Source organism: Vidua chalybeata, chromosome 14 (assembly GCF_026979565.1).
Source record: "Vidua chalybeata isolate OUT-0048 chromosome 14, bVidCha1 merged haplotype, whole genome shotgun sequence".
NCBI lineage: Eukaryota > Metazoa > Chordata > Aves > Passeriformes > Viduidae > Vidua > Vidua chalybeata.
The window spans coordinates 3,386,072-3,410,618 of NC_071543.1; the positions used below are offsets into that span (position 1 = coordinate 3,386,072).

Consider the following 24,547-nt stretch of genomic DNA (forward strand, 5'->3'; position numbering starts at 1 on the left):
TGTGTCAAAGGGACCCCAGCAGGGACAATGCCAGCGCTGTCCCAGAAGGAGTCACCCCTCCTGTGCAGATATTTCTCTACAAATTGCCATAAATCCACTGTGTTTTGAAGAGCTGGGACTGCTGTGCCACACAAGGAGTTCTCAGCATCACCAGCCCCGTGGCTGTGACAGCACAATCCTGATTTTGGGTGCACATCCCACAGGGAGCTCACAACCTGACAGTGCTGAGATCACTCCTTAATGCAGGCAAGCACCACAAACTCAGCCCAAAATCCCCAAATTCGAGGCAGGGGGGTCAGAAACACCTCCCTGTTTTGTATCCTGCCCGATATCTGCTTTTGAACCAGGTCACGAGAGATTGTTATTCCCAGCAGAGTGTTGCTGTGTTGAAATGCGGAATTTTTCAGGAATTTTTCATTAACATTGGCTCTGGAAGATAAAATACTGGCCATGCCAAAGACAACATGCTTGGGAATATGCTGCTCCTGAGCACAAAGATACTGTCCCTCAGCACTGCAGCCCACCCAGCACATGGATTGCCCCAGTGACAAAGAGAATAACAGCCATGGAAGCTGATAATGCCCAGGAATTTTGCTTTTCCTATGTATTTTCATCTTCATGAAAAGGCCAGGGTGGCATATTCCAGTGAACACTCATTTTTGGTGCTCCCTTTTCAGTGAGAGAAATTGCTTGTTAGGAGATGAAGCAGTTGCAATTCTATCAATGGATGCACAGATCAACTTTGTGACTCTCCATTAGTTTGATCATTTTCACATGGAAAGAGAAAAGAGACAGAATATTGGTCACGTATAAGCAAAGCAGTGGCTGAAGGAGCTTTGCTGGGCTGGTTTCACAAACTTTGTTACAGGATGGGTGAGGAGTTCCTGACAACCATCACGGATAAACCCATCCATCCCTAGCCTGCCCATAATCCCAGTCCTGACCCTCCACAGAGCCCCGCTCCAGCACTGACCCCTCCTGGCCTCCCTTTGTCCTGTCCTCCCAAGAATTTTCAGACCTACTGGGCACAGAAATGTGTTCTTAAAGTAAATACTTAAAGGTCTGCTTGGGAAAAACAAAGCACTTTCCAAGGAGGGACAGTGTCTCTTTTTTTTTCTTTCTTCCCACCCTTCCTCACAACAAAATATTAACAGACATTAATATAAACACAAAAACTTTGATACTGAGCTTTGAGAGGATCTGTAAATGGGTGTCTTGTTTGTGTGTTATTCATCTTTTGTTTTCTGCATGGCTGTGCCCACCCTCTGAGGGTGCAAATCCAAGGGGCTGGGCCTAAAAATGAGCTGGTACTTAAGGTACTCAAGCCTTAGCTCTAGGCTTAGCTGTTTGGGTAGGTGCAGCTTTTGCAGGGAAATATCCATGGCTGAGAGAGGACAGTGTCAAAATGGCAGTAATACTAATACTAATACTAATACTAATACTAATACTAATAAAATAACAGATTGTAAGAGGCAAGGAGGAACTCAGGCTGGGTTTTGAGCCCTGGCTGGATGCTGCTTAGCTGCGGTTTTCTGCTTCTCCCCGAAAGTGTGCAGATTCCAGAACAAGTGAGGTCCTAGAAGGGAGATTTCTCCTTTGGATTCTCAACTCCAGTAACCCAATACTCCCTTGAGCAGTCTGATGCCTGTAATCACCTTATTTCTACTGCTGAAAGCAGCAAGGGGCTGTTTGAGGGCTGCAAGGAGGAGGGGAAACTCCCCCTGAGCTCCTGACAAGCCCATGTGGCACTCCAGGCTCATTAAGCAGCTCTCCAAGAGGCACCTCCAGTATGGGGGAGATGAGAACAAGCCCTCAGCCTGCAATCGTCTCACTGTAAGAGCCTCTCAGTGGGGGAATCCATCAGGTCAGGGCTGGAAATCAGCTTTGCAAATTCCTCCGTGCCAGAAGAATGAAAACCAAGAGGCTTCTTGGGATGTGGTTGCAGTTGGAGAGCCTCTGCATCAGTGCAGGTGTGGGTGTGGATGCCATGGATATTTCACCATTCAGGAGGCTGAGGGAGGTACCACAGTAGGAGAAATTCCAGAAAAAAAATGCAGCCTTGCAAGCCCTGAGCATCCCTGCCAGGGATTTCTGCCAGCTCAGGCCAAGCCCAGCACAGTCCCCAGTCCTGTTCCTCACAACCTGAAATGCCTCCCTGTCCTTGCAGTTCCACGTGGGTTTTTTTCTGGTGGTGGGAGTGAAAGATGAAGCAAATCTCTTGCAGCTCCTGAGCTGCTTTTTCTCCTCCAAACATTGATTGCTCCATCCCTCCAGGGAGGAAGGGAAGGACCAACCTCCCTGACTTCCAGAAGAGCAGAGGCACAAAGGCAGGAAAAACCTGTGGTGCAGGGAGGAATGCAAAGCCAAAATGCACTGCAGACTGAGGGGGCACCTGCAAACTTCAGTGCAGGGGCTGAGCAAAGCACCCACACTGATCAGAGCAGGAGCAGGGCTGGAATCACCCCAGCCTTTTCCTTCCAGAGATTCTGGGTGTTCCTCTATGCCACCCTGCTGCAGCCCCTGAACTGGGGTCAGTGCTGCCCCTGGGGTGTTTGTCAAAGGGCAGGGACACAGCTGAGTCACTTCAGCCTCACCTGAGCTCCCTGCTGCTTTGGAGCACAGCCCCAGGCCAGCAGAGCCAAACCCCACAGACCTGGCCTGGTCCCTCTGTTCCCAGTGCTCCTAGTCCAGAGCATCCCTCAGTGCTCCATCACATCTGCCCAAAGCATTTCTACATCAGGCCTCTACCTCTTCTCTTCAAGAAGTGTTTGGACAAAGCTGTCAGGCACAGGCTGGGATTGGTGGGGTGTCCTGTGCAGGGACAGGAGATGGACTGGATGATCCCTGTGAGTCCCTTCCAACCCAGGATATTCTGTGGTTCTCTGATTCTGTGGTTCTGTGATTCTGTGACTGTAATTCTATGGTTCTGTTTTTCTGTGATTCTGCAGTTCTGTGACTCTGTGGTTCTGTGGTTCTGTAATTCTGTCATTGATTCTGTGATTCTGTAGTTCTGTGACACTGTGATTCTGCAATTCTGTGATTCTGCAGTGATTCTGCAGTTCTGTGATTCTGCAGTTCTGTGATTGATTCTGTGATTCTGCAGTTCTGTGACTCTGTGGTTCTGTGATTGATTCTGTGATTCTGTGGTTCTGTGGTTCTGTGGTTCTGTGGTTCAGAGGGGCTGCCTGTCACCCAGAATGTCTGATGAGGCAGCAGTTCAAGGCAGAGGAAGACATCAAACCAATTGATGCCTGAATTTGTGCTCCTGAGAATGCAGAGGAAATGCAGCCCAAATGAGCTGTACAAGCACAGAAAGTTAATGTATGCTCGTTTGTATATCTGTCCATTGTCCAGGGGAACTCTCCACTTCCTCTGGGGATCAATAATGAATAGACCTATAAGGGAATGTTGTGGTGGCAGCAATTTCTCTTTTCCTACCATTTAACTCAGAACAATATGGAACCAAAACAACAAGGCAGCCTTTCAAAGGCTGGCAGTACAATGCACCCTATAGGACACCAACCATTAAACTGAAGAGCACGAGGGAGACCTTTGCCCTGTGGATGCTGAGAATTCCTCTCAGTTCCTTTATCCTGAGAATTCCTTTATCATCTCCAGTGCAGAAGATCAGAGTTTGAGATACTCTCCTTACATCCCACCACACCCAAGTGTCACTACTCTGCTTTCACTACCAGCAGATGGCAAGGCCAGAGCTGAGATAAGCAAAAGAATTTAAAACAGGAAAGATGACTGAACTGAGCTGCTCTGGGTTCTCCTCTCTCTCTTTAAGTCTGGTTAGCTTAGTTCTAAATTGAAGGAGACTTCTGGTGACACCAGATGTATTGGTCAGCCTGGAATTAAAGAATCAGCAGCCCAAAGAAAGGTTCTGCAGGGCTTTAGCCTCGTGATTGATTCAGGTGAAGTGTTATCCTGAACCACACCAGTGATGGCATGGATGATGTATCAATATTATCTATCATTGCTGTTCCAGGGATGCAAAATGAAAGAGTTTACACTCCATCAGAAACATCCAGAACTGCAACAGCAATCCCAGAGCCACTGGACAAAGGCTTTGGTGTTTCCCTTGTACAGAGTGTGCAGTGCTGGACCCTGGATTACAGATTACACTTGGCACAGGTAGGCAGAGAGGGAGAAGCTCAAAGTTGCACTGCTCAGTGCCAGAGCTCAAATGCAGGTAGTATTTCAAAGCCTACATTAATTCCAAAGTACAAAGATATTGCATAGTGGAAGGGCAAATGGCCTTGAACAGCAGCTGTGCCAGCAATCCTCCATGGAAATCAAAACCAGCTCAGCTTTAGCTTCTCCACTAATCTCACTTTGAGCACAGAATTTTCATCTCTACCACCCTGATTTTCTCCTGAGTGCTGGACAGATCTGGCAAATGAAAAGTGAGATTTATACCCAGACAAAACTCCTGTCCTCTTCTTTTGTACTTCTGCCAGAAACCCACCAGAAAACCAAAGATTCTGTCCTGGAGAAGGTTAAAACAAATTGGGCACATATTCCTGGGATGGGAGAAAGAAAACCTTTCTCTAGGGAGCATCAGCCCGTGCTTGCAGACCTGTGGGATGTCATGGTGCCTGTTTGGGGAGCCTGCCCTGGCTGATATTGTGCACCAGCTCTGACACCCACACAGAACATTAGGAAATAAGGCTGGTAGTTTATTTTTAATAGCAATATAGCCACTATAGTTATGCACAAAGTTCAAGAGAGAGCAACCTCAGTAACCAGAAGAAGGCTTCAGGACTTCATGACTTAGCAAATTAAATTAATAATGGCATTTCACCAAGTGGGTCTGAGTATTACTTTTCAAATACAAAGTAGACAACAATTAAAAAGGCAAAATGGCTGATTTATACAAGAGATCAGAATAGATAAAACAGATCAGACCAATCCTATAGGAATAATAAGGAGAAATCAGCCTTGTAAGCAATGGCAGAATTTCTGATGGGAACTGTTTGGAGCTAGATGGGGGAACCTTTGACAAGCCCTGCTCAGCAGTCTCCTCTTTTCCTGAATTCCTTCCCAGGGAGTCCCTCCATCCCAGGAACTGTCCCATGCTGGGTCTTTGATTTCACCCTGCACTTCTCTCATCAGAGCAGGGCTGCTTCTGCTCAAACTGACCCAGAGAACTGAGCTCATGTTTGCTTGGGAAAGCCAGGAGAAAACATTCCAAATGTGAGAACACCACAGCCATTCCAAACCTGTAAATGCATCACTCTGCAGGCTTGGTTTATCTCCTTGCTGATGGATCAGGGGATGAAGCAATAAAACTGTTCACAGAATCATCAGTGTGTTCGTGGTAACACCTGCATTGCTTTCCCAGAGACCCACGGTGCCATTATCCTTGGAAAAGTCCCCACTAGGTGGGATGAGCTGGGAGAAACTCAAAATGAGATGTGCCAAGAGCGGGGAGCTCCCAGGCTCTGCCCCAGGCAGTCCTCCTGCCACAGTCTGCTCCCTTCATGCTGACACAGGAATTTAGGGCTTCATCACTCTGGGAATTCCTATTGAGCCAAACCCTTCTGCTGCGTCCTTACTCAACAGAAAATCTGCCCAGACTAAAGGAAAGTTGTTTAAAGCATGGGAGTCTCCAGGACCGAGCAGAAAAGGATCTGTGCAGCCAAAATAAATGTGAGGAATAGGAGGAAGGGTTCCTGTGCTGCCTCACACAACTGGGGGTTGCTGCAGGCTCAGGCACACTCTGGCTTTCCTTCACCACTGGAAAAGAAGCAGGTTATTTTGCTTTCTCACAGTGAAGCAAATCAAGACTTTTCCAGAAAGATCATTAAGATCTCTACCTTTATAAAACATGCAGTGAGGGAGCAGCTTTCAGTCTGCCTTTTTTTCCCCTCAGATTCCATCACAAAATGTGTAAACAGCCAGAAGAAAATAAATGTTCTCAGCCATACAATGGACAATTCAAAGACAGGCTATTGTCTTCAGCCAAGCACAGCCTTAAAACCTGTGTGAGTGAGAGGCAAAGCTTGTCCCGAGTGTGTAAACATGAAAATAACTCAGACAAGATCCATTTCCAGAGAAAAAATGTGGCAGGCCAAAAGGTTACCTGATTCTCTCTGCTTTACAGTGTGTAATAGCTTAAATTGTGTTTTAAAGGTCCTCAGGTTGACATCATTGTTTACATTGACTTGAATCATTCTTTAATTGTAACAAACCCCTTCCAAGCAGCCGAGCTCAGTGCTGCTGTGTCATGCAGAGAGAGCCGACACCACTGCCTTGCCTTGTCCACATCCAGAAAGAGCTGGGAAAAGAGGTCTTGCCTCAGAAACCGAGCTGGGAAAAGAGGTCTTGTCTCAGAAAGTAGTTGGGAAAAGAGATCTTGCCTCAGAAACAGAGCTGGGAAAAGCATTTCTCTCCACACCTGTGTTCTGCATTATTCTTTCTCCTGATACTCCTCCTGGGTTAGGAAGCAAAGCAGTGGAAGCTCCTGAAATCCTTTCCCTTCTCTCTGTAAATCATTATTAACTGAGGAGTGAAGCAGCAGTGGGTACCCTTCCCAAGGGGAGGGGGATGTCCCTCCCAGTGACCCAGTGGGGCACCTGGTGGGATTTATTTTTCTTCAAGGAAAGACAGAGAGACCTTGAGTTTTGCAGCAGAAACTCCCCAGAGCTTTACTTCCCTCCTTCCAGCACCTCCCTGCTCTGAAGGGCTCTGGGCAAGCTCTTCCAAGCCTTTTTCTGCTCCTGGAAGCAGGATTGCCCACACCAAGGGCTTCCAAGTGCTGCTGTGGGGATGTGTGTGATGGCTCCTGCAGGAGTTGCTCCTGGCAGCTGGATCACTGAGCAGAGAAGCAGAGGGGAAAATCGGAAAATCACATTTTACAGCTCTTGGGGGACACTCTGTAGGAGGTGTCTGCACATTAAAGGTCTGAAATGCTGACCCTTGCACTGCTCAGCCCAAAAACTGGGGAAATGCAGGCTCAGGAGCAGCTTTCAGGATGATCCCTATTGCTACAGAGCCCTTTTCAGTAGCTGTGAGGGAGCTGAGGAGGGGATTCTGGGCAGCTCCACACTCCCATCCCCACTGCAGCTTCTGGGCACTGGGAGGAAATTGCTTTGACTCCTGAATGAGTTTATTCAGCCCTGATTTCAGTTAATGAGCTCTGCATGAAGAGCAAACAGGATGAACAGCTCACAGCTCAGCTGTTTCTGCATGTGTGTGTGGAGTACCCCTGTGAGCAATCCCATTTTCCTCACGGCTGTAGGGGAATGGCCAGAGCAGCCCCATGGTGGTTGGTGCTTTTCCTGCAAGCTGACCCCGGTGTATCCATGAGGAAGAATTCCAGGTGAGCAATTTCTGAGCTGTGGGCTCTAAGGAAGCAAACATTTTGGCTGAGGTGGTTCAGATTGGTGGCGATTTTGTAAAAATGGAACAGGTAATGACAGGGTCAGGCTTCCTTGACCCTCAAATCAAGAACAATCCCAGCAGGGCTGAAAACTCCCCTCTCCACTTCCTTGGCAATCACGTTCCCACAGTTCAGAAAAACACAGGAAGATCTAAGGAAACCTATGTGGAAATGAAGAAGACAAAGGCAAGTGATCTGAAAATAGAAGGCTGGTCCATATATTTCCTTTACATTCTGGGCCTCAGTTTGGGTTTTGGCTGAATTTTGAAATTTGAGGGCCACGTGCTTTTGCCATTCCCTGCAGGGCACAAAGGAAAAGTGACTTTTCAGACTTCCATCATTTGCAAGGTTAGATGAAGTTCTTTCCTTGTTGCTCAGTCAAAGACGCAGTGCTAAAACTTTCCTGCTTTAGAGCCAAAACAAAAACCCTGGTCACACGCACCCCATATTTGAGATGTGACCCCTCCCTGCTTTTCCAGATACTGGGGGGACTTGCAAAAATTATTTCTTGTAAAAATTCAGTGCAGCAGGAACACAAAGATCTGGCAGAAAACGAGAGATTCAGCTGCAGTCTCAAGCAGTCCCACTTTGGTTTTTTCAGAAATCTCTGCACCAGAAAGAATTACAAAAGCAAAATTCATTTTGGGACAGAGAAGAGAGACTGTGCAGACCCCTGGTGTGGAAGGGCTGGGAAATTCCTCTTGGCTTGTCCTAATGTAAAAATTCAAGGAATCCTGAGCCCTGAGGGGAGTTTAGGAGACATCCAGGAAAGGGGGGGAGAGCAGGAGAGGGATGTAGGATGTAGTGGGGACAAAAAGTATGCGTTGCAAAGTCAGACTAATCCAAGGGCTTGGAAACAGGGTATTGGAGTGACTCATGAAGATGTCCATGGACTCACTCACTCTCCATCATAAAATAGTTCCTAGCTTACTCCCTGTCCATCAGAGAGCAAAGCTGTGTTCCTCTCTCGGTAAGGGACAGAAGTTAGCAGTGGCACAGGGCAGCTGCTCAGCTCCCTCCATGTGCCAATCCCTGCTCCCATTCCCACAGCCAGACTCGGCAGGCAGGGAGGAATTTCCACAAAATGGGCACACATCATCACAGCCTCGGGAGATCAGGCTGATCCTGATCCTTCCTCCTTCCCCACTCCTCAAGGAAGCAGCTCCTGGATGAGCCTCTGAGGTCACAGCTGGTGCAGAAACCTTGGTTCCTGCGATTTGTGCTGATCCTGCCTTGCTCCTGATGAATGCCAGCTCTGCTCCTGGGGTCCTGCTCCCTGGGGAGCCTCAAGCAGGCCCTTCTATTAAATGCCATTTCCAGATAAAAACCTTGACTGGTGGATTTTGGCAGCTTCTACACTTTTCTCTGTGGCCTTAATAAAAAAATTTAAAGAAGTGCCCAACGGGGAGCTCAGTTATCTGTTACACACATTTTATCCAGCTTTTTTTGGGCAGACAGTTGTCCTGGGGTTGTGACTGAGGACAGTTGGATAGGAATGTCCTCATGGGCACTCAGAGACCTCCTGTCCTGCCAGCCATCAGAGCTGCTTTCTGAAGGAAAGCACCAGGACACATTTATTTCATTTATTTTTTACCAGGACACATTTATTTCAATCCTAGCTGTTGTTTAGATACTTTAGTATCCCTTAATTACTCCCACTCCTAATTCCCATTCCAGTGACATCAGGCTGGTTTGGAAAAAGGAAAGAGGGATCAGAGGAAGTACCAAAGTGAGCATGTGAAGCTCAGAGGGGCTGAAGCTCAGGGTGCTCCTCGTGCTCTCTGAAAGTCCAACGCTGCCTCCTGGAAATCTCCTGTGCAGCTTTAAAAAGTGCAGGTGGCTGCTGCTGCTGCCCCCAAAACTCTCCTGCAGTAAGAACTGAGAGCATCTCCTTTGTGCCCCCTTTCCTTTTTCTGGTGGCCAAGTGACTCTTCCTGCATCACACCTTGCACAGGTCTCTGAGGGACCAGATGTGAATCATCCCTCCACAGATATGGGACAGACCAGGTTTTCACCCTCCTCCAAACTGCACTGGTGATCTGGGAGACAAACCTCCAGAACAGCTCAGATCACCTTCCCCTGCCTGTACCTGAGGAATCTTCTGTGGGGCTTGGAAACCTTTTGCATGTGTGCATAAACTTATTAACAACACGAATATTCTATTATTATTAATTACTATTAATTGATGTAATAGCATATAATATATTATATATAACATATTATATATATGATACTTTATCTACTATAATATATAATATATATTATCGATTATAATATATAATATTATGTATTATCTATTATGATATTATCTATTATTATCTATCTATATATCTAATATCTATTATATAATATTATCTATTATATAATATTATCTATTCTCTATTCTCTATTATTTTACTATTCTATTATTATTACTATTCCATTATATTATTACCAACATAAGTATTCAGCCCCATCTGAGATATTAATTCAAAGTGCAGCAGATTGAGCTATCACTTTGTACAAATAATTTGGCACAAAATGAACAATCCAGGGAATGTGTGAAAGGGCAGAAATGACCCAAATGGACCCCCTTGCTCTTAGAGCAGACCAATGCCCACAGATAAATATTTTGTACAAGCTTTAAAGACTGCAAGTTCTTACAGCAGAAACCTTCAACAAACCTTCAAAAAAAATCTGGTTGGTTTTTTCAGTGTTCTTTTGGGTACAATGCTGGTTTTTAGAAGTACAGGGAGTATTCAGAAATACTTTCCATTTTTTTCCTTTCCCTAAATGGCTGAATTGGTATAAAGAGATTTCCAGTTGGTTTCAAATGTGGCAGCTTCAGCAGGAGGCTCATATATCACCAGCCTAAAAAAGGCTCCTCTGCTTTTTATAACATTTTCCCACAGTAAAGCAAATGTTTGGGAATAACACCAGTTAGGACACACGTTTTTTGGGAAAACAACCCCTCAGTGCCTCTGCCCTGGCACAGCCACACTCATGCTGCTGCACTCTGTGGCCATCCCAGCTGGAAAACTGGGAGGAATCCGAGCTTCTGAAGCTTTATCTCCTGATCCCTGATCCGTGGTTTAATTGAAATCTCTGTGTTAACAAGCTTCATTGCCCATCCAGTATAATCAATTTGTAGAAGACATTGCAAAATTAAGCAACAACAAAAAAATCAATTTCGAACGTGCTTTCATTTCAAAGCAATCGGGCAGGACCTGATTTTTATTCTTCAATCTTTAATAATTTCCAGTGTTAAATCACTGAAATGGCTGAGATTATTCCAATACCCAAAAAGTGACTTGGACTGCTCAGATGTTAAAAACCTTCTGGTGATCATGTCAGTGGGTAAAAAGTACTGAACTTTCCAGGCACAATTTCAGGTGTAAGAATTTTTTTGCAGATTGTTTTTGCAAGGGCTGGTTATGAACCATCCCACTCCATACCCCAAACCTGTGCCAGCTGTTGGCATCTGCACCATCATTACCACACCAGTGGTCATTTCTGAGCAGCAAGACCCCAAGCAGTGCTCTGAGGAGTTGAGAAGAAGCCAAGCAATGAGCAAAAGGAAAGTGGAAATTTAATGATATTCAGGGAACTAAATGAGGAAATTTAAAGATGTATGTAGAGCTGTATTTTAGAGGAAGGTGGGAAATCACTGGGATGATGCCTGTATGTTTCCTTCCCCCGGCTGAAAGCAACAAATCAGTCAGGAATTGTCCAAAGGAGACCTGGATAAATGTAATGGCCAGAATTTCATCAATTTCATTGCTGGAGATGAACTTGGAAGGAAAAGTGGCTGAGGAGTTAATACCTTGGTACTGAGCAGCTTTCACAGTTGCTGGGCTTTCCTGCTCTCTGCATTGCTGATGGAATTGTTTGGATTGGAATCAGAGTCAGCCTCCTCAGCACAGCTCTACCTAATTTTGGCCACAGAGATCCCGGGAAGGTTTAACTACAGCTGAGGGATAAATCCTGGCTTTGGGAGGTCGGGCAGAGCTTCACTGAGCTCGGGGCTGCAGAGGAACTGTGGGCCAGGTGGTGAGGAGCTAACTCCTCAGTAACACCAGTGCCATCCCGAATCCTCGGCCCTCCTGGCCCTGTCTCCCCCTGGATTCCAGCCCAAGGAGGGCACCCAGAGGCTGTGCTGATGTTTTATCTCTTCCTAAAGATGAGCCAAGCTCCTGACATCCACAGTGCTGCTCCAGTCCCTCAGCAGCCTGCACCTCCAGGCACAGGATGCTCCTGCCTCCCTCCCTCTGTCACAGGATGCAGACTTTGCCTTCTCTTGGCCTCCTCTGTGCCTGGCACCGATGCCAAAAGGAATCTGGACCAAATTCCAAGGTTATTTGGGCTAAAATGATTAGGAAAGGAACCTGGTGAGTAAGGACCTGAGCAGCCCTGAAATGTAGGCAGCATCTCCAGCCAGGATTTTCCCCCTGAACTCTCCCTGTGCTCCACTTCACCCTGGAGCCTCAGGAACACTTGGGCACACCACATTTTCTCTCATCTCCCAATCCCTTGTTATTATCCCTCTCTGATCCACCAAATCCTGTGGTGATTTATGCCTCTGAAATCCACACTGGATTTCAGGCAACTTTTCCAGACTGTGCAGAGGTTAGAGCTCCCAAAGCACGCAGCTGGCTGCTGCTGCAGCTGGCAGCCAGCTGAAGCACACCTCAGCAATCCTCCCAGGACTGCTCCAGGTGCAGCCCAAGGTGTGGGTACTGCTGGCTGGCCTGGCACAGGACAGATTCCCTGGGGACACCACAGATCCTGAGGATTCCTGCTGCAGGAGCTCCTTGACACCTGCCCGGTTTGCTGCTTCAGCTTTTCTTGGAAAAGCTGGACAAGCCCTTTGGAGCACAACCTCAGGCTTAGCTATTTATTCTGCAGGTAACTGTGGGGAAGATGTGAAATTCCCTGGGGTTTGTGCCTGCCAATCAGCCCCTTTCTGCAGGAGGAATACATTAAATCCCTGAAGGAATCCAAGAAAATCAAGGGCAGTGATGCTCCACAGTGTTTCCAGAAGCTATTCACTTAACTATGAAAATATAATGGGCTGAAGAACAACAGCCTCTTGCTGTGCAATACATCCACTACCCAAAAAAATGAAAAAGTCCTTTCTGTCAGAAGGAATTCCCCAATAAACAAGAGCCCATCTCCCTTACACAATTTGCAGCGTCATGAATGAATAGCTCAGTAATCCAGCAAAATCCTCATGCTTAATGAGATAATGAAAAGTCATATGGCAGACGGAAAAGCTCTCCCAAATCTCATTAACCTGCCTCTTGGCTTTTCTGATAGCAGCAAAAATTGGGAATAAATCTGGGGGGACAGGGAGTTTGCTGCAAAGGAAAATGAGTTTTGGAGAGCAGAGGATCTAACCTGGCACTTGGGCTGAGGAGGGGAAGGCAGTGAAGAAGCACCACGTGAACAAAAATTGAAATATCAAAGAATCAGGACTGGAATATCAGAGAGAATGCCCGTGATGTCTGTGCCCACAGGTCCAGCATGAGCCCCAGGACAGCAGGATAGCCCAGGTGCTCCCAGACAGCTCCTCCTTTTAAAGCCTCAGCTCTGCCTCAAGTGATCAAATACAACCAGAAACCCTCCAACATCGAGGGAAAAAAAGCCACAAATTGGTAAACACTCACAAGTTGCTATTTCTAATCAAGCGGCCAAACCTCGAGGGGGAACACCCATTAAAATCTGACCTTTATGAGCGACACCTTCAAGGAGGTTTAGTTTTTTCACCTCTATTTCCAAATATCACTTTTAACGGAGGTGTGAACCCTGAGGCTTTGGGGACAGAGCGGTGGCACCTGCCCGCTGGCACCGGGGCTCTCCGGTGGGTGACACCTCACCGGGCCGCCGGAGGAGCGCAAAAAGTGAGGAAAAGCGCAAGAAAGCATCACGGAGCGCTCTCCCGAGGCCCCCCGAGGGACGGCACGGCGCCGGGCCGGGGGCAGCCACAGCGGGCTGTCCTGCCCTGCCACCCCGGCGACACGGGCGGCTCTTACCGTGCAGCAGCAGCAGCCCCTGGAGGGCACAGACGGCCAGGAGGGCGCTGGCCCGGGGCAGCATCCCGGGGCCGGTCCTGGTGCGTGTCCCGAGCCAGCCGAGCCCACTGGAGAAAGTTTTCCTTCGCAGCGAGAACTCTGAGCAAGCCGGAGCGGGGAGGGAGGGAAGGACGAGGCGTGCAGGAGTTCCCACTTGTTGATCCCAGTTAAATTGTGCTTTCCATTCACTGCTTCATCCTGGGGCTGTGGGTTGTGTTTGCCTTCCCTTCTTCCCGAGGTTCTTGGTTTTTTCCTTCACCCCCTTGCCGCAATCACCTTATTCCTTTTTTCCCCCCGATTCTCCAATCCCTGCGGTGTCCGGGGGGAACCTTGCCCTGCCTCAGAAGCCTCCCCAGCGCTCCTGGCTGGCGCAGAGTCACTCAAGGGGTGAAAAAGCAAAGCAAAAAGACCAGAAAAAGTTTGGCAAAAACTTTCCCGCAGTCGCTGCTCGCGGCTGCTCGCACAGCGCGGAGTTTGGGATAAGGTAGCGGAGCCGCACAGCCTCCTCTGAGATAGGCTTCTCCAGGGAGGCGCAGGTGCCGCGAAGACCGGCAGGAAGGACAGATCTCCCAGCAGGACAGGAGCAGGGGGAGCTGCCCGGAGCCCACCTGGCTCTACCTGCCCGGGGGCACCTGCCCGGGGCGGGCAACGGGCGGGCAGCGGGGCTGGGGCATGACCGGAGCCCCTGGCTCTGCTCTCTGCCTGTCCCCCTCCCCTCCGCCTCGCCTCGGCTTTCGCAGGGAAGTTTGATGCGAGCCCGAGATTCTTTATAGGGACAGGAAAAAAAAAAAAAAAAAAAAAAAAGGAGGAAGGAGAGACGTCACCAGCCGAGGCGAGGGGACTTCACTCTCTCTCTCTCTCTCCCTCCCTGTCATTTCACAGAACTCCTGGGTTTCCTGTTGCTGCTGCTGCCTGAGATGGGGCTAAGAAGTGAATTCCAGCTGCTTGCCGGCATCGCCCTTCCCTGCAAAGCCGGAGTTCGGAGGATCAGGTGGCACCACCTTCCCCCCAGGGGCATGGAGGTGGCATCGCCCCCGGCCCCGGCGCTCTCAGGCTCCGGGACACCGGGAAGGGGACGCCAGCTGAGGAACAGGCTGTGTCCTGCAAGACCCACTCTCTGTGCCCCCCTCACCCGGTATTTAGCAGTTTGGGCTCTTTCTGCTGCTCACCGTGTCCTGCTGGGATGCCACCTCCACCCTCCCTGCCCTGCTGTGGCAGCCACTGCTGTGCCTCCCTTGCTCTTGGGGCATGAAGAGAATCCCTGGTTTTCATCGGGTACTTCAGAAATCCCAATGCTATTATTTCTAACACGCGGCTGATCCCTCACGGGTTTCTCACCTGGGCATTATCTCCAGCTCCACCCACACATCGAGGCTCCCAGCCCGCCCCTGTGCCTTTGCCCTTGCCATGCCAGGCACCACTTCAGGGGATGGGCACTCCAGCCACGGGGATGTCCCTCCTCTTCTTCCTTCACCCTGGAAGTCACAGTCCAGTCCTGGGTCAGGGCTGCTCCTCCAGCCACAGGAGCCCCCTGGGCCAGCACAGCCTCAGCTCTGAAGGGCACAAACGGGTGACAGGAGATGTCCCAGGGCATGTAAGGATCACTTCTGGAAGTGCAGCCAGCACTGAGGTGACCAGGAGGGAGCTCTGCTGTGCTATTTCAGTGCACATATCAGATATGTGGCTTTTAATGTAAAAGCACTGGTAATAATAGAGTGCTGGAAGCTCCACAGCTGCCCCCACATATTGTCCTTCCTAATAATCCCAACAGTCCCAATAACCCAAATAATCCCAATCCCAACAGGTGAGCCACTGGGGACACTGGTGTTACAGGACCTACAGAACCTTGCAGCAATCACTGCCAGTGTGTGGCTCTGCTGCCAGTCCCTGTGGCTCAGTGATGGGGTTGGTTTGCATTTTTTTGTTCCTCTTGCTCAGTTTGTTTGCAAAAGAAAAGGCAGAGCCAGCAGGTGCTCCAGACTTTTAGTGGATGGAGATCATGGGGTTTAGTGACAGGGCCTTTTCACACCTCAGTTTAGTCCAAAATCTAAATCCACAACAGCTCCGAGTTCTTCACTGCCATGCACTGGAGCAAAGGGAGACGCAGGTTCAGTTCTGAGAGTTACAAATTCAAAGGCAAGTGGGCACTTCAGAAGGTCAGGATTGATACCTGGTGTAGAAGTGTCCCAAACTGAACAAGAAATTCAACACAGGCCTCAGATATTCCCAGGTCTATGAACAAGAAGCCTCATTTCTCATGCACAGTGTTAAATCATGAATGTTTTTCTTAACATGATCTTCATATAAATGTCCAGATCATTGTCAAGATGAAAAATTGCATTTTCTATGCCTAAAATTAGTTTTTAGAACATACAACTTTCCCCAGATATGGGTTACAGTAAAGGAATCCTAAATAACATTGGATAATAGTAAAGACCAGCTAGTAAAAGTAAAGCTCCATAGGAACTTAACTGGAGAATCAAAACTCTAACATAATTATTGGACTGTAGTTTATTTGTGATTTATGGAGAAGTGTTTAAAAATTCATTAGAGGTTACTTACTAGCTGGTAATAAATTGTGTTGTATTTGTGTAAAATGCCCTAGATAATCTTTTATCTCTTGATAAATGTAATTGATCTTTTAATTGAGATTAAATGCCTCTAGTGTGTTGTTTCACAAGGAATTCAGTATTAGAACCTGGTCAAGCAGTCCTGAGTTTATAATACTTTATTTTCCCCTTATAATATGCAAAATTAAAGTTGTAAGAAGGGCACAATATGTTCCTGAGCACCTTCCCATGCCTGGAGCAACCTGTTAGAGCTTTTCCAAAGGAAAGCAGACTTCCCTGGCACAGCAGCCTGCTCTGCTCACACAGATGGGAAAAGCCATTTGCTAACTGGGCTAGAACTCCTCATAATAACCCAGATAATTTTTCCATGACAGATATTCCACTCGAGGAGCTCAGAGCTCTTTACCAATATTAACAAACACCAGCCTTGCCATGCTCAGGGGAGCAGGGGAGCAGGGCTAGAAAAGGTAATTTCCCTTCCTCATGAGGTGCTTTGAGCTTTGCAAGGCACCCAGCAGTTGTAGCAGTGCGACCATGACTAAATAAAAATGATCCCAACACGGGGGAGTGAAGGTTGCTGTGTCTGTGTCCCACACAACTGGGATGGGAATTCCTGCAGTAACCTGCAGGAGTTTGGCTGGAATTCCAGGATGTGGGATGTGCTCTTTGCAGGACCAAGGCAGGGCAAACTGTGGGACCTGACTGTGCCCAGGAAATGCCCGGTCACCCTTTGTAGTATCTCCCATCCTTCCTGGCAGAGGATTACCTGTGTCATGTTAATGCCTTCTGCCAGCTTGGCACGGAACAATTCCAGAGCTGGAAACCCTTCTCTCATCTCGCTCCTCTCTTGGTGCTCATCCATGGAAGGGGACAGAGGGAATGCCTGTGGATTGGGTCTGGAATTGCATCCTGTGCTGCTTTTAGCTTTAAAGGTAAAATATCTCTAACCCTGGAGGAGTTGTCCAGCTCTGGGCTGGCTCCCAGGCCCAGCTGAGGCAGAGTCAGAGCCAGGCTCTCCTGACTCAGCCGCTGTTTCACAAACTCTCTCTGCCAGGTGCCTGCTTGCCTCCCTCAGCCACAGAGGGCAGAGACGAGTTTAGCCCCTAATGCTGAATTTTAGCTGGGTAATTCTGCCCTGGGTGTTGGGGTGGGTGCATTGGGGTGCCTTTGCTGTCAGCTGCACACAGAGAGCCCTGGCAGATTCTGTTCTGCAGGGTGGAATTGTTCTCCAAAGGGGCTCCAAAGCAGTTGGAGAGAGCTAGGACCCCCAGCCACAGCTGAGTTGGGGTGACCTCCCCAAGCTGAGCTTTGCCTATGGAACGAGAAGCAAGGAGGACAAAACAAGGGATGGAAGGCCATTTCTCCATGTGGTGATCTCAGTTCCAGTGCCTGTGACAGCCTTTAGGGCCAGGGAGTTGGCACACCCCCAGGCTGCCACTGTGGCCTGCTGCATGCACATCCTTGTCCCCTTCCCGGATGGACAGTGTCCCACATCCTGCCCCTGGAAGAGGTGGTGGAAGAAGAGAGGACATTGCCAAGGTGCCTTGCAGTTCTCTGTGATAAACAAGAGCTGAGTTCAGGGGCAGGCAGGGTTTTTATTTGATGTCCAGGCTGCCTTGGAGAGTCTCTGACCTCCAGGACAGACAAGATGCTGGCTACACACGGGATGTGCTCCCTGAGCCATAAACAGAAGAAAAGCCATCAGTTCACAAGGCACAGAGTCCAGCCCAGCCCCACATCCCTCCCAGGGACAGCAGCACTGCCAGCATTGCTGCCCTAATTCCCAGGAAAGCTGCAGGGCTGGGTGTGCCTCTCCCCACAGCCCAGGCAGGCTGAGTGCCCTGCACACACATCCTCCAGTCCCTGGGGATGGAAATCCAAATTAACATCATCACTCTGTGGGCAAACAGGGTGGAGAGCTTTCAGATAAAAATATATTTTTTCCCTGGAAAATGGCATGTTATCAAAACAGAAACCTTCTGTGGGAGTGCTCTGGCTAGGGTGACTTCTGCTAGGGATGGACTTTCCAGAGAAAGAAAGCATCATCCCAGCCTTGCCTGCAACTTGGTGATGTCCTGGGTGCAAGGCCTGGTTTTGAGTCATAAGCCTGATTTGGGTCAGAAAACTGTATTTTCACCTCTTGCCAGACTCCTCAGCAAGTTCACTGGCTGAGCTTTGGCCATTTCAATCAGCTCCTTGCAGACGTGTTTGCTTACTTATTCCTTTGTTTAGAAAAAGGAAAAAAGGCCTCAAGAAAACCCCATTTGGCTCAAGCACAGAATGGGAACAAAATGTTTCTCTAGCTGGGAAAAACATTTCCTGGCCAGCTTTGTTCAGGCCCAGAGCAGCGCTCAGGGCCTGGGACCACGGGAGCTGTGGGACCAGCGGGGCCATGGGCACGTCCTGGTGTCCTCTGTGGGGTGGCAGTGTCACAGGGAGGGACAGGAGGCACACACAGTCACTGACAGAACCTCCCTGCAACTTTCTGCTTTTTGCAAGAAGGGAAAATAACAAAAAAAGTTTTTATGAATAATTCAAAGCAGGAAGAGGCCACTTCTAACACCAGCAAAGTATAGATAAAGTAACATACTGCAAGAAATTTTATTTTTGTATAAAAACTGTTGAGAATGAGGAGTTCTCCTCTGGTGTCACCCTTTCTCCATCCCTGTCTGCCATCCTGATAGGTCCCCCCCTCCCTGTCCAGCTGAGGTTCGTCCCTGCGGCATCCATGGCCATCCAGCCCCAGCCTGTCCTGGTGCTCTTCCCTCCATCAGCCTGAGTGAAAACTCCTCAAACACATGTTCAGACAGCAGAGGAAAGCAGGACATTTCCTCCTTGTGCTGCAAACATGGGAGATGAAAGGATAAAGAACATTCACCTCCCCTCCCATGGCAGGAGCTAGAGTGTTCCCTTAAAATTCAGCATGGGGGAATGGCTGATGTTCCACCTCTTTGTGTTTCCTCCCTGAGGTTGTTTTGGAGCATCTCCTTGTAGCTGTTTGACTCTAATCCTTTATTTCTGAGTCTGCCTGGGGAGATCCTCACAGCTTGTAAATATAATGTAGGCCTTGGGCCCGTACAGCTCTTACAGAGAATTAACTGGTTTGGAGCAGCAGCCAGACTTCTGAACCAAGGGAACAAAACAAGAGCAATGGTAAGGAAAATAAATAGCCATCAACAAAAGGAGCCAGGCACAGGGTTTGATCTGCTTTGTTCTGCCACAGTCTGTGGCAGGAAGACAAAGATATCCACCTAATGGGGAAGAAATTCTTGAGCCAAGTTTCATCCACACACAGCATTTCAGGTAAGGAAAATATTCCAGCCCTTTGAGGTACCTTCACCCAGACCTTCTCCCAGCACTGACCTCAGTCAGAGGCCAGATTTCATGTGCAGGGTTTTCCTTTGCCAGAGTATGAACTTCAACGTGTGAGAAAAAATGGGCTTCAGCCAGCGACCAAGAATGCTTGTTTTATTTATTTTAGTTTGGATTCTAATTCCCTTCTTACTCTTTCTCTCTCTGGGGGGATAAAGCAGGATTTTCTTACCACTCAGACTGGGAATGAGAAGCATGGTTTCTGTCCTGGTGCTCTGCAGATATTCCCTTCCCACTGGAGGTTCCTGCCCACGTCTCCAGCAAGATGATTCAAATGATTCAAATAACAGGAGTGTAGGGAGGGAAGCCTTAGAGGGAGGAAAAGCACAGGTAGGTCTGGACAGTGGCAAGGCAGGAAAGCCACGAGTGGTTTGCATTAATTCAACACCATCCATGTCAATCCCAGAAGTGTTGAGGTTAATTCAGCCAGCAGCTCAAGGCTGGAGTCCTGTGCGGTGAACTTTTTAATTTGGCACCAGACTGGCACCAGTTTATCACTCAGCTCTTACCAGGTACCAGTGCTTGCTCTGAAGGGTTTAAATACCAATGTTATAAATGCTGCCCCTCCTCCTGCTGCCTAATCCAAACTGGGGGGAGGTTTGGATCAGCCTTCCTGGCTGTTTCCTCAGCCCTTGGTGACTGCAGGAGCCACAGAGAGCATCTGGAGCAGGGTGAGATGTGCCCCCCTGCAAGGCCAGTGGGGAGAGGCCAGCTCAGCCCCAGAGCTCCCAGTCCCCATCCAGCCCCAGCTATCCCAGTTCAGCCCCAGCTGTCCCAGTCCCCATCCAGCAGTGATGTGAGTGTCATTAATTATGGCACTGCTCTTTCTCCTCACTGCAGCTGCCACAGGAACATGCCCAGCACTCCTGTGGCTGGGCTGCCACGGCTCTGTCAGATTCCACAAGTAAATGCTCCTTGTCTCCATGGGGCGAGCATTGGGATCATCCCTGGTTTATGCACTGGCTGCAAAGCAAACCAGCACGAGCTCCATGACTCAGTGCAGCCATAAGGCAAAAATAGCAGGTTGGTGTGCTGAGATGATGGGGAGAATCAAAGGGACACTGTCTCCCAAAACTAAAATGTCTGCAAATGAGCTCTCAGCCAGCACAGGGCCAAAAGAAATGTTTCTTCCATGGACTTATTTATTTTTGAGATCTGAAAGGAAGCAGTTGCTGAGGACAAGTGGACATTGTGCTGAAGGTTTGAGAAACGAGACATGGTGGCACAAAGACCCTGATAGTGGAGCTGCCATCACTGATCTGCATTGTCCACGCCAAGAGGGACTGAATAAAAGCTTGAACTGGAGCCAGTGGGAGTGAAAAGAAGGGAATGGGGAGATTCCCACTGCCCTTAATGAGTTTTGGCTCTGAACCTACATGAAGAAACATCACTAGCAGTGAATAAACTGGACTCTAAAAATCCTTTCACCTTTGACAAGACAGGCTGGAATTAGTAAAGTGCCAGAGGGAATTTGTTTACCATGCAGTTTTTTCCAAAGGTGCCTGTGTCCCACATGCAATAGAAAGGCTGAGCTGTGAGTGTTGTCCTTGCACGGGTCAGCAGCTGCAGCCACCAGGCTGGAACCTCAAAGCAGGATTCCCAAACGTGTCCTGGCTCCATCAGCCTCCTTTGTCCCCCTGCCACCAAGGCCAGCCCTATTACCTGGAGTGCAGGTGTCACATTGAGAAGAGCAGCTGTGAACAGCTCTGAATGTAAATGGAGAGTGCTTCAGGACAATGGGCACCTGTCCCAAGGCTGTGGTGTTTCCTCTTGCTGGAAGGACTTGGTGCAGCCCTGGGGCACAGCAAAAACAAGACATTGACACAGTTAATTGGAAAATTAAGAAGGAAATGCAAGGAGAGCTTATAGGAGAACAGCAGGGTTCATTTGTCTGTCCAGTTCCTGCTCACCCCAGGCATTGGGTGTTGAAGGAAAGCAGCAGTATTCCATATTTGTTCATCATCCATGCTTTGAATGGAATCCAATCTGAGGAGACCATGGTGGCTTTTGCAGGCGGGCAGGGCTGGATGTGAGAGCCTTTCTCAGCAAGGTCAGTGAATGAGTCAGTGCAGGGCCAGGAATAGCGCTCAGGAGCAGCCTGATGTGGAGCTGGAGAGAACAGGCCCTCCTTTGTCCCCCAGAAGCCCCCAGCCCTGCTCAGGCCCTTCCTTCAGCACTCTCTGCCCATGAATTCCAGAGATAAAGTGCACATTTCTTGGATGCTCTTTCCCAAGAAAAAAAGCTGGTGAGACCTTGCCGTTCTCAGCGAGTGCATCATGCTGCTTGGCCTGTAAATAAATCACATATGTTCTTCCCACTTCTTTCCCTTCCCCAAGTTTCTACCTCAGCAGACTCAGACTCAGCGGGATGTCAGAGGTGGGATGGGAGGAACCATCCCCCTGTCAGGGCATTCTGATTCAGTGCTGGGATCCAAACTGCTCCTGCTCCAAAGCTCACCTGTGTGATCCTGGGAGAGCCACTGGGTCTCCGTATCCTGTTCCTCGTCTGCACAGCTGGGCTGAGGATTCACCCACATTCCCATCAGAGCTGTGCTCAAGATCGGCAGTGACACAGCCACTGGGTGCTGAGGTTATCCTGAACAAGGAGCCTCAGCCCAGCAGGACCCCAGATTTGCCAGCAAGGAGGGAATGGGAATGTGCTGTGGGATTAAACAGGAGAAGGATGGCACTGCAGCCTCCCCTGGCACCCTGGCATGGGGCTGAGCCCAACAGGCCCTGGCAAGCTGAGCTGGGTCTGCACTCCAGTAAAACCTGTATCCCATGGCTAGGAGTCCTACTTCTTCCTGCCCACGATGTTCAGTAACAGGTGAAGCTCATAGGTGAAAAAAAAAAAAAAAAAAAAAAAAAAAAGCTGCTTTTCTTTTCTTAAAGCCCCCAAACTCTGTGTTCTCTGCAGGCCAGGCACCTGCCATTTCCCAGCCTTTAAGGAACAAAGAGTGATTTTATAAAAGCCTTGGTATCCCTAACAGTGCCACAAGACTCTTCTGTACAGAGGTTCTTTGTCTTCTGGTCATCAGGAGGAATGAAAATACTGCAGGGATTTCCTACTCTAAATGATAGAGGTGGAATAACAAGGGCTTCCAGTAGGAAAACAAGGATTTAAAAATCAGCAAGGTGGGCTCTGAGGACTGGCTTGTGCATTTCTCATCTCTGCTTCCTTCTCTTATCATCTCCTTGTCCAAGCATTTGGCTCAGTTTCTGTGTTTGGCAGGGAAGGTCGAGATCCACCTTTTTAGCTTGTACTTTTTTCAGATAAGGGTTACATTCACAGCCTGGTTTAAAAATGAAACCACACCATGAAACTGCTGCTTCATCTTTTTTTTTTCTCTGAGCTTTAGCTCCTTGAGCCAGACTTGCTGCATTTCTCCAGGCAGTGCTGAGCCCACACTGGCTGCTGGAGTGTGATTTTCTGGAGGGATTTTCTGCAGCTAAAGGCACATTTGCTCGGGTGCTGTGTGTTACTCAGGTTTGTGGCAGCAATTAGTAGGTCACAGAAAACTTTCTCCTCTTCTCTAGAATCCAGGGACATCCTCAGATTTATTGCCCCTTGCTCTGGCTTCATCCAAGGTGGGAGTGCTTGGTGTGAAAGTGCAGCCTCAGCCTTTCTTCAGGAGGGACCCAAAGGGGATCTCCACTGGGACTGCTCTGGGTTTGCCTCAGTCCTCACTCAGATTTTGAAAAAAAGGACCAAACTTCTGAAAAAAAAGCTGGGCAGGAGGGGAGGACTTGCACTTCTCTGTGTCCACACAGTGTGTCACCCTTACTCTATGCCACAGTGCTCTCATTTACCATCCCCACAGGATCACGAGTGGCTTTTAGAGGAGCAAACTCCCCTGGTTTGCTCACAGTCCATGAACTGTCACTGAGCAGGTGAGATTTTCCTGGGGACACCCTCAGCCTGCAGAAAGATGGAGCTGGCAGCTCCTTCTGAGACAGCCCTGGCTACAGAGCCACCAAGGATTGCTGCCAGCACCCGTGGGTTGAGGGGGTGTCCGAGGCCAAGATCTTCCTCTTCCTTCCCAGCATTATCCCAGAGCACTCAGGAAATCAGCTATCCTTCGAGCCTTTCCTTCAGCAGAGTTTCCCATTTCCACTTGCTGGAGCCAACAGTCAGCAGCACCAGCACTGCAGGAAGATTGGACTGCTCTGTTCTGATAACAGCATCCCTCCCCTTTCCTTGGTGAAGGTGATGATAATTCCTGTGGAAAAGGCAAGGTGCAGGATCTGAAAATTGCCACGTGTCGCCTTTCCAAGGAGACAGATGATTGTTGGAGGTGTGCAATGGTGGGGGTGCAATTTAGCACATCTCTGTTCCCCACCTGGGCTGGATTTATTGCTCCAGTCCTGCAGGGTTTTGGTGCTCTGTTAGAGGTACACTGAAGTGCTCCCACCCCTTCCATGAAACGATTTCAGGAGTAAGGGACTCTTCAAAATGCATCAAGGTAGCAGAATCTGGCAGACAGAGACTGATACAGAGATGTAATGTGGAGCATTTCACAAGGTAATTTCTGCCAATTTTATCTGCTGTATTTAAATTTAATAGGCATGAAAGCACCCAGGTGCTGTAGGAAAATCTAACACTGTTTTACAGAAATGGTTTTAAAAATCAAGCATTTTCTGTGTTTTCTATTAGTGAAGATTGGCACAATCAGAAGTTGTTCTGCTGTACATGTCTGTGCCATAAAATTGAGTGACAGAGGAGTTGTCTGTCATGGGCTGCTGGTCCCAAATTTTGGACTGAAGTTATCAGCCTGTGCTAAAACATTGGGCATTCTCCTAGAAGAGTTCTTCTGTTTGCTCCAGGAACATCAAAGTGCTAGAGCTGGATGGCTGAATAATCACAGAATCAGAGATTGATTGAATGATTGTGGTTGGAAAAGCCCTCAGAGACCACGGAGTCCAACATTCCCCAGCATTGCCAGGCCACCACTGCCCCGTGTCCCCAAGTGCCACATCCCTGTGACTCTAAGTCCCTCCAGGGATGGGCACTCCACCACTGCTCTGGGCAGCTGTGCCAGGGCTGGACAGCCCTTTCCGGGAAGGAATTTCCCCAAATATCCAACCTGAGCCTCTTCTGGAACAATCTGAGGCTGTTCCCTCTCCTCCTGTCCCTGTTCCCGACCCCCCCGGCTGTCCCCTCCTGTCAGG

At 48.7% G+C, this 24,547-nt stretch overlaps 1 protein-coding gene across 1 annotated transcript in view; it reads right to left on the minus strand.

Moving 5' to 3' along the window:
- LOC128794988 (vascular endothelial growth factor receptor kdr-like) overlaps positions 1 to 14,103 on the minus strand; it is a 124,961-nt gene extending 110,858 nt beyond the window's left edge. The window contains exon 1 of the mRNA XM_053955332.1: positions 13,399 to 14,103. Coding sequence (XP_053811307.1) covers positions 13,399 to 13,462 — 64 coding nt within the window. The 5' untranslated portion in view covers positions 13,463 to 14,103. The remainder of the gene's footprint in view (positions 1 to 13,398) is intronic.
- Positions 14,104 to 24,547: the final 10,444 nt, after the last annotated feature.